This window comes from Quercus lobata, chromosome 3, assembly GCF_001633185.2.
Source record: "Quercus lobata isolate SW786 chromosome 3, ValleyOak3.0 Primary Assembly, whole genome shotgun sequence".
Classification (NCBI taxonomy): domain Eukaryota; kingdom Viridiplantae; phylum Streptophyta; class Magnoliopsida; order Fagales; family Fagaceae; genus Quercus; species Quercus lobata.
Window position 1 is genome coordinate 69,838,087 of NC_044906.1, and position 10,003 is coordinate 69,848,089.

Here is a 10,003-nt window from a genome sequence, read left to right on the forward strand (position 1 = left end):
ATAAGAAATTCTTCCAAGCCGTATTTCAAAATTTAATTTGATGGAATGAAGAATAACATGCACGTGAATACCCAAAGAGGTTTTAAAACAGTTTTATTCCCTATATTGACACAGCTTTTGTGCCAAAACTTGGATGTAGTTGACTGTGAATTGTAGAGAAAAAAAAGTTATGGGTATGTATATGTGAGTGATTATCCACCGATCATAATTGACCACCTCAGCAAGTTATAACAAAAGTTGAGGCTAATTGTGTAATCCTAGAACTATATATATATATATAGATCATTTAAGAGTTGTCAGTACCAAAAAACAAAGGTTCCAGACTTCTAGTGGCGCCAAAAAAGAACCGTGTAAACTGCAGAGTAATATTTTGCATTGCCAAAAATCTTTGTTTTTCAGTTTCTACAATTTTTTCCTTTCTTCTTAAGGCAGTGCAAGTCATGTAAGTCGAATCTTAAAATACAGGACCTTGTACAGATCTCTCTGCTGGAAGTTGAAGTAACTCCCGAATCCCTTCATAAACCTGGATGCAATAAAATGAGAAAATCTGTTTTTAGAGCCCAGAAAAATGAAAAGACGAGACTTGTTCATACATTTGAAACAAAAGAAGTGAACTTGTCATCATAAATGTGTCTTCATCATAAAGAATCTAAATTCAAAAATGCATTGACACTTTTATCCTTGGTTCACATTTTATCTTAAAATTCAATCTTGGCTTCTATATTTGTTATCTTCTATTTGCACCTAACAAAATTTGAAACAACGCCAGGAGCCTTGTAACTTAGTGGCATTGCCTTATCTCATTTATAAGAAAAACCAGGAGTTGAATCCCCTTCTCTTACTTCTTGTAAAAATTGAACACATTGAACCCTCTTTATTTATAGTTTATAGGAAAGAGAGGGAACACAGAAGAAAAATGTCCTGGCTTAAGGACTGACAGGAAGATCCTTAAGCAGCATTCCAACTCTTCAAGAATTATTAAAGAAGAAAAAATGCAATTATGTAGAAAACATACCAGCTTTATCTGGGCTTTAATAGATGCAATAAGTCGAGTATATTCCTCTATTTGCCTGCATAGTAGAATCAAGTATTGCATTAAGTTTTTTACTCAAAATAATGGAGAAGCTTAAATATACCTACTAAGCTATTTAAAAAAACACACATGTTGAGGCAGATGAACAGACAGGAAAGGAGAAGCTGGTGTAATTAATGACGTGGTAATATTTGGATAAGTAAAGACAACTCGTATTGGTGAAGACTGTAAATATCACATTCTACTGATGATTGAAATAGTTTTTATATTCAGATATAGCAACCTGTGCAAGATTTCGCATCTTTAAAAAGCATTCAGTAACTTTTCAGCAGCATGTGTTAGGATCAAACTTGGTAGTGGTAAAGGAAACTTGATATATGAGAAAGAAATTTTCCATAACAGAAATAGAAAAACATGCTTTGAGAAGAGCATTTCAATAGTAGGTTTTTAAACTGTTACTTATAGTAGCAAATGATATACTTTAGCCGAAAAGATTTCCAGCAGTGCATGAATCACTTCCAAATTTTTTTTTTTTTTTTTTTTTGGGATAAGTCACTTCTAAAATTAGTTATCCTATGAGAAAGAGTAACAATGAAACACATAAAAACTATATAAGAGTAAACAAAAATACAAATGACACATAACTTCTTATAACAGAAATAATGTATACCTTGCCAACCTTTCTTCCCTTTGCGATATAAAATTTAAAGCCTCAGACCAGGTGAACTCCACGTGGAATCCTAGTCCAATATCCACAAATATGCGCTGTGTATCTGGCCTGTAAAAATGCAGAAAACCAACACCCCCACAAAAAAAAAAAAAAAAAAAAAAAAAAAGGACCAAAAAATGAAAACAGAGCCTGCTGTCAGACATTAAACAGTAGAAAACATAACTAGAAAACCAACTATCTCAATCAAAACGGCCACAGCCACTTCAGGGCAAAGCTCAGTTCAGAGTCACACAAAAACATGTAAAGCTCATACTATCAGGGGCAGACACAAACCCTCCCCTCCCCTCCTTCCCCCCTCTTTTCTTCCCAAAATATAAAATAAAATAAAACTAACTCTTTTATTTGCAGTAGGAGATCATGGACAACAAAACAGAGACTGCAATTTTAAAATTTTGTCTGCCCTCCAAACATTTAACACACACACACACACACACACACAGATGTGTATATATATATATATATATATATATATAAAAATATATATAATTCATTCAATTCAGGACCCCAAGCTACATCTCAGTAATCCATCCCTGCAAAACATGTAAATGCTTTTTCCGTGTAATCCATGATAGTGATAATTAGCTCCAGAGAGAAACATGGGAAACTAGTAGTTAACTAGGGCATCATGGTCAACAGGTGAACTCTATATAGAACCATAATTAAACAGAAATAGACAAATAAATTTACACAGAGGATAAAATTGCATGCACCATACATGATCACATGTTTAAGCATGAAAACACTGGCACTAAGCATCAGAAAAGAAGAGATTTTAGAGACTTACACATCAGCTTGCATGTACACTTCAGAACCAAGATTGACCAATGTCCTAAGACTGGTTACACTATTTTTCTCTAGATTCTCTATGTTCTTTCGTAAATCTGAGCTATAAGCACATAGAGTCAAGTAAACACAGATATAAACAAGCATCAATAAATGGGGTCCAATGCTTAAAGTAGAAATTTTATTCCCAGATGAATTGGTCCCACGCAAATACAAAGATTATGATTTTGAAGTAGACCCTAACCTTGTCAAAAGAAAATAGGAAGCAATCTATGTTTCTCAAGAAATGTGATCTAAAGAGTCTATGGACCTTTGATCAAATGGTGTCTCCTTCCACCTTAAAGAATGGGTGGAGGATGAGATAATCCAGTTAATCCAAGTAGGCATAAGTTATGTAATACACACACACACATATTGAAGGAAAATGAAAAGGATACAAAGTTTTTTGCTGTTCAAAGACCTTGTCCCTGCAAAATAAAAACAAAAAAAGTAGTGAAATTACACATGTTATTGCTAAAAGTTCAGTGCTTCACCCCAGTTCTCATATCACAGCTTACATATTGACAAAATGCTACCCAAACAATATGGATTAGGAATTTCAGACCATTAAAAATCAAATAAGACCAACTCAAGTGATAGAGTCAGAATGTCAAGTTTCAATTCAGGACTCAAATTAAAAGAGTATATACTGCCCTGAAAAAAGATAGAATCTCCTATAAGAAAGTCTCATGTATTCTGAAATTTATAGTTTGTCCATTTAAACATGTCTAAACACCAACCAAACAGCACTGTTTTACTGTAACTAGGGTGCAGGTGGCATTTCAACTGGAATAAGCAAAATACACGGCAAAACAAAACACATACCGCTCAGCGATAGCGTGAACAAGATCTGGTTTCAAGCGTTTATCAATAAATTCCTCATATCTCTGTAGTTTCTCTTGCCGGAACCTGTCCATTTCAATCCTGTCACATATTCAAGTCAAATTAGAGCTCCCCAAGAAGCCTCTAAACACCCCACACACAAAAACTAGCATTTTAGTGTCTCTGACCAAAGTATGCAAAAATTTCATAGATTCATCGTTCTTATTACATAATGTACATCAAAGCATTTCTTTTAACCGCCTTCATGAAAGCCCACTTGAAGCACATCTCATCAAACACAACCCAACACCAAACAGATGGACTTAATTTATGTTCACATACTTGGAAGTTAAAATTCGAGCTTATTATAAGTACCCAACTTCTAGAAACTAACAAATTGCAAATGGGCATCCGAATTCGAATTGCTCTTTGATCCTTTTTTATTCTTTGTTTGATCAGTGGGTTTTGGGAATTTTGTGTGGCTTGTTTGGGTTTTGGGATTGTTTGATCAGTGGCGTTGATCTTCTGTGGTTTTGATCAGTAGGCTTCATTGATGGTGGCTGGGTTGGTTGTGTTGGGTCTGTGAGGGAGAGATGATAGTGTTAAAGAATGAATATTTGATTGAATAAAAAAGGAGCAGAACAAACCTTGAACTTCGGTGCGGTGGCGCCGCGGCGGAGTGGAGCTCCGGTGGTCAGATGAGAGCACGAGGTGGAATGGGTTAGGCGTTGGTGCTGTTTCTCCAGCTTTGCTCTCTAATACGTGTGTGGAGTAAGTTAAAATTGTGTGTGATAGGGTGTATTGGTTTTTCTTTAAATGTGTGACGTGGCAAACACTTATTGGTGGCGTAAGTAAATCAACACTTTTAGGCCACCACCTGACCGTATGTTTTCTCTTGTTTTTTTTGTGTTCTTTCATGAGGGAGAGACAACATCGAATGGGTTTTCTTTTTTAAATTTCTGGGTTTTTTTAATTTTAAATTTTTTTTTAAATTAACTTGTTTTTATTAAATAAATAAATAATAAAATAAATATTTAATATTTAAAATAAGCCGTTTTGGGGTCTTAACGAATGACTGAATTGAGAAGTTTTGAAACTTGGAAGACTAAAATGAAAAATGAAATTTAAAATGTGAGTTTTGTTTTTTTGTTTTTTTTTTTTTTTTAGGGTATAATTTTAATTTGTTTCCAATCTTAGATTATAGGATTTATTTATATGGATTAGTAGTATATATCTGAATGGTGTAATTATTAGAATGGAAAAATAAAATTAAAACAAAGAATGCAACTCAATAATTTTCCTTTTATTTTAAGATAGTAATAAAATGAATTTAAAAAATAAAAATAAAAATATAGTGATGAAAATGAGAGTTTCTAAACTCTCACTTATTATTATTCTTTAAAAATGAGATCAAGTTCACTGGATTTAAAGGATAGCTTGAAATTACACTTATAAGTTATAAACCCTTCATCTTCTCTATACTCAACATAATTACACATTTGATTAAAAAAATCACTCATTTAAAATCTTGATTCCTTGATAAACTTCTTATTATCATATTTGTAAGTTGGCATGCTCAAGAATGTACAAAACTTCTTATTGTCTGGGACTCAACAATTTATCATTTAAATTTAAGATAGCAATGAACGCTTCTAAACTCACACTTATTCTTAGTCCTTATGATGTGAGATTAAGTTCACATGATATGAAAGATAATTTGAAATTACAACTATAAACTCCATCCTCACCTCTTTACTCAACGTAATTATTCATTTGCCTAAAGATTAAATCCAATCATTCAAATCTCAATTTATTAATAAGCTCCTTATAATCATATTCATTTAGTTGACATGCTCAAGAATGAGTAGAACTTCTTGTGGTTTGGGATCATGTTCTAAACTATAACAAATTCTAATAGAATTTGACAAATGTTGGCCAAACGGGTCATTCATTAGTGGGCATAACTTGGCCAGCCAAGCTAACCTTATTTTATGGGATTTACTCCCATTTAACATAAACATTGGTTGGGGTGGGTTACAAAAAGAGGGTGACTTCCATTTGGGTAAAAAAAACTATTGAAAAATAAAAAAGAACAAGACTCTTCCTTTCTCTTGGGCTCTTGGATTAACTACCATGGTTTTTAGAACGTAGATTCCATGTGCCTTGCTCTAGTAGCAAGCATCACCATGAGCAACAACTCTTTGGATCATGACAGCATGATTTACAATGTGGAATAATTGCATATAAGATTCTAGAGGTATATACTCATTTTCTTTCAATTCTTATTAGGTTTGTTACCCAAGCAGGTCAAGCCTTTTTTCTTCTTTTATATGAGTTATTGTTTCGATCGTGTTGCCATTCTAAAAGTATTTGTATGGTCAATCAAAAAAAAAAAAAAAAAGTATTTGTATGGTATGCTTAAACTAGTGATAACCACTCAAGCTTATGGCTTAGTTCAAAATTAAGCAGATAATCTACAACGCAGCTCCAAGAACAAACCACGACAGCCCCATGTGTTCACCACTTCCCTTCACTACTTTTAGATCCAACTTCAACATGGTTTTGTCTGTGTCTCCAATAAACAGACTTTATTTCTTTTGGCCCAACTTTGCAACATAATTTTTCAAATGAACCCACTACAATAATAATTGTTCTCTCTCTCTCACACACACAATTGTAGAATCAAAGAATCCATATGTTATGCATATGATGGATGCACAAGATACCACCAACAACATTATTTTTAATCTGTATCAACCACAATACGCTACATCAACAATATTTGTATCACTATGTTTAAATCTAGCCATTTCTCAGCGCATGAAATGCCTTTGTTGTAACCTTCATCTTGTAGGAACACTAGGTCCAATGTCTGAAAGGACCTGTCGAGGGAGATCTCAGTTTTTCTAACAGAGTACCATGAAAAATACATACAAATAGTGTTCCTACAAGAACTAGTAGGATTGCTTCTGTTATCTCCTCTATTCCAAGTTGTTACAGGAGAACCTGAGCATCTTTTGATAACAAGAACACAATTTAATCAACTAACACACACAGACAATTAAAGCTAACGAACCATCCAGTTATTTCACCAGTACATGCCCAAAGCTCCAGACAACAGCAATAACCACCCAACCTTAGTTGCAAAACTTTGGAGTCGCCTATTGATACTCAACAAACTAATTAAGGTAGATCTTATGTAAACATATGGTTCTGATCCATACTCTAGAATAGAAATATAAGTTACCATACTCAAAACCTTAGACCATCGCTTGGCAAGTAATATACCATAATACAAGTTAACAACATGGTATGAGCATTACTCTAAACTATTTATGATTATTCATAAGGCTCAGACATGATAACAATTCCAATGTTAAGATTTTCATCGAAGGCACAAAACAAATGATATCACATAATTCCTTTACCATAGTCCGTACAATTCTAAAATAAAACTTATATTTCTAGCTTTCAAACAAGCCTTAGTTTTCCACTAACATGATCAACATAAAAAGATCAAATAATTCTCAATTATTTAAAGTTTAAAAATTCATCCCTAGGAACCAATGATTATCCGAAGCTAATTTTTTTTTTTTTTTTTTTTTTCACTACTAGGTTATTCGGTACTCAAAGAATATCTACTAAATTCTATAATTGTAGTTAAAATCGATTTGAAGATAATTTTGTTATCATCTATGAATGACAAAAGGTATAAGTATTATATAACAGCCAATAATGAATCGTATACAAGCAATATACTTCCACCAATACTGCAATTAGAAGCTTTCTGATATCATCAAGAAGCACTCATTAAGAAGCACTCATCAAGAAGTACTTCCACCAATACTGCAATCGTATACAAGCCATAATCCTGTGGCTTGTGATCATCAAGAAGTACTCTAGTCAAATATCCATCAAAGAATTGAGTGTCATTTGAGGCTACCTCTTGCAATATATTCTTTTGCAAAGATTTTTTTTTTTTTTTTTTTTTTGCTGAAATTTTGTGAAGATATGCTGACATACTAATACAATGATTTTTGTTGATGGTGAAATAATGAAACTGGCAACAAGATCCTAATTTTCTCTAGCTGCTCCATCTTCATGTTATTTAATAAAAAATGTTTGACAACAAATCAAATTTACAGTCTTCTCATTCAATGCCTATCCTTTCAGCAGAAACAGCCATTGTTTCTAGTATTGACTGGCCTTCAACATCTGAAGCATCCAAATTGGAATATCTACAACAGAAGTAGAAAATTGCAGTCATCATGGAATCAATAAGCACCACAAATGAATACATGATCACCAAAAGAGGCCCTTCCCATATCCTTGAAGACCCATTTCCATAGCTCAGCGTCTTCACTCTATGCTGAAACAAACCCTCAATAAACGCCATCCCAATTGTTGATCCAAGAAATATGAAAAGACCCACTTGCGTTTGGCCCTTAATCAACACACTAGACCGTAGCAATGCCTGCGGTCCTGAAACATCCTCCAACACTGAGATCACAATAGCAATGTTGCAAATGACGATTGCATTGGCAAAAATGACCGATAAAAAAATTGCCAGCACCATTGCAGCATACACAATCAGATCCGGCGAAAGTCCAATTACAGCAAATGCAGTGCATACCGCAATAAGTAGAACACATAACAATGTGACACAACCAACTACCAACATACACACCCACATATATGTTGAAACAATCCGCCTCCATATCTGGACAATGATCACATAAAACTTGGACACATCAAATTTTTTCTTCGAATAAGTACAATCTACAGAATAAACCACCGCAGCTTTAGATAACAATGACAATGTAATGTACAAAGGGAGGCAGAATGCAGAGGAAACCATCATCCCAGCGAAATGCTGGCACGACTGTTTGACAAGAGGCCTAAGAGGGAGTCCACTGGACTTAGCCACCAACAAAAGCCTAACAGTCAATCTCTTCACAATAGATTCATCCACTAACACATTCGTTAATAGCACAGCACTCACCGGGCAAATGAGCAACACGGCGATAACCATAAACCCATGCAAATTGTACCGAAGAATTCTAACAGATTCTCTCAAAATCTCTAAGGCATTCATTGATTGGAACTGGGAGTTAGTCCCGGAAACATTGGTAGCAGATTCCAAGTCTAAGTTTTGCAAATGGGTCTCTTCGGATCCATCTTTTTTCACATGATCCAACCTATTTCTAGGAGATGCTGTTGCACCGGAAGCCTCCATTTCCATCAAAATTTGAAATTTCAAACAAACTGAAACAATTCTTAAGTTTCTAACTAATACCCAAGATCCGAAATAGCTGAAAGAGCTAGCTCTTTAACTGAAAATGATCAAATGATGAAAGTAAATTCAATGTACACAAAATATACACACACACATATATATGTAAAGGAACCAGATCTTATTAGAGTGTCAAGCAATTGATAAAGCCATTAAGGTACAGTACCTGAAAATGGAGGGAAGGTCACGTGGGAAGGCATGGTTGTGAGGAGTGAAGGAGAACGGTGGTGAGGACAGGTCTCATGACGCAAAATCGAGGTGGGTGTGTGATGTGTTTGATAAAATGTGTGAATGAGTGAGAGAGAGAGTTTGGATTCTTTGGAAGAAAAGGATTTATGCGAAGCGTGTCTGAATGAGTGTGATGTCTTATTTGGTGTTATTGTTTGGAAATGAGATTTGTGGAGTTGGCTTGAATGGTTTTTATGTTTAAATGTTAAATGGGTTGAGTACTTGATTATTAAGGGGCTTCTAATTATGGGAATGGAAGTTTATTAGTTTAGTAATTTGTTGGATTTTATAGAGGAGGTACTTATTAACAAAAAAAAAAAAAAAAATTAGAAAGCCTATTAAATCCGCAGAGCTGCTAGAAAATGGTGTGTCTTACACTTGAATCTATTGTTTGAAAATCAGGATTTTGAAAACAACTAAAATGATGTTTCCGAAAATGTTTTTAATGGCATAGTTGTAAATAAATAAAAAATAGTGGATCTTATAAATTTGTCCAATTTTTTTTTATCTCGTAAATTAAGAAACTTATCTTTATCACACAAAAATGATCACAATTCAGATTTGAAACTTATCATTATAAAAAAAAAACATAAAATGTAAATCTACATATTACTTTTTGTAAATTTTTTTAAAACAATCTCAAAAGTAAAATGTTATCCGAAACATCTTTTTTTCTTTTTCAATATTTTAAAATTTGTTCTTAAAAGTGAGAGCCAAACAAATATAATGTAAAAATTATTATCTGAAAAATAGATTCAAATTCAATGTCTTGAAATGTGTTTTCATACTGCTTTGAAAATAAAAACAAAAGTCCTCCTACCAAATAGGTCATAAAGTTTCCGGATTAGTATATTTATTTATTTTTAGAGCTACTATTAGTATATATAGTGAAGTAAGAATAGTGCAAGATATATGTTTGATGGGAAATATACCTTTTTCTTTTTTTAGAAATAATTATAACATGCTGTTAATCCTACAGTTCGAACCCTTTCCCCCCTAGACCCCCAAACACTTTGTATATGGGGAGGTGCCAATTCAGCTACAAAACCTTTGGCGATCGAAAATATAAATAAAA

At 33.6% G+C, this 10,003-nt stretch overlaps 2 protein-coding genes across 3 annotated transcripts; both read right to left on the minus strand.

Annotated features, from left to right (window-relative positions):
- Positions 1-330: 330 nt before the first annotated feature.
- On the minus strand, positions 331-4,168 carry LOC115979474 (protein UXT homolog). Of its 2 annotated transcripts, none has more exons than XM_031101525.1 (7): positions 4,055-4,168; positions 3,411-3,509; positions 2,984-3,013; positions 2,548-2,649; positions 1,704-1,811; positions 1,016-1,070; positions 331-523 (listed from the first exon to the last, which is right to left on the minus strand). In XM_031101525.1, the coding sequence occupies exons 2-7, from the start codon at positions 3,500-3,502 to the stop codon at positions 455-457; spliced, it is 456 nt and encodes a 151-aa protein (XP_030957385.1). In that variant the 5' UTR covers positions 3,503-3,509; positions 4,055-4,168; the 3' UTR covers positions 331-454. The 2 variants fall into 2 exon arrangements, with proteins under 2 accessions (XP_030957385.1, XP_030957386.1); XM_031101526.1 differs by lacking the exon at positions 4,055-4,168 and adding an exon at positions 3,750-4,011.
- A 3,203-nt stretch (positions 4,169-7,371) lies between these two features.
- Positions 7,372-9,106, minus strand: LOC115979188. The gene is made up of 2 exons (XM_031101162.1): positions 8,867-9,106; positions 7,372-8,740 (listed from the first exon to the last, which is right to left on the minus strand). The coding sequence occupies exon 2, from the start codon at positions 8,647-8,649 to the stop codon at positions 7,558-7,560; it is 1,092 nt and encodes a 363-aa protein (XP_030957022.1). The 5' UTR covers positions 8,650-8,740; positions 8,867-9,106; the 3' UTR covers positions 7,372-7,557.
- Between the last annotated feature and the right edge of the window lie 897 nt (positions 9,107-10,003).

What these genes read in the sequence shown, in the direction of transcription:
- LOC115979474 (XM_031101525.1), bottom strand. Translation starts at nt 3,502, where the DNA reads ATGGACAGGTTCCGGCAAGAGAAACTACAGAGATATGAGGAATTTATT. An exon ending in GTTCACGCTATCGCTGAGCG is followed by an intron (nt 3,014 to 3,410) that starts GTATGTGTTTTG and finishes TTTATTTTGCAG; the next exon opens with GGACAAGGTCTTTGAACAGC. An exon ending in AGGGAAGAAAGGTTGGCAAG is followed by an intron (nt 1,071 to 1,703) that starts GTATACATTATT and finishes TCTACTATGCAG; the next exon opens with GCAAATAGAGGAATATACTC.
- LOC115979188 (XM_031101162.1), bottom strand. Translation starts at nt 8,649, where the DNA reads ATGGAAATGGAGGCTTCCGGTGCAACAGCATCTCCTAGAAATAGGTTG.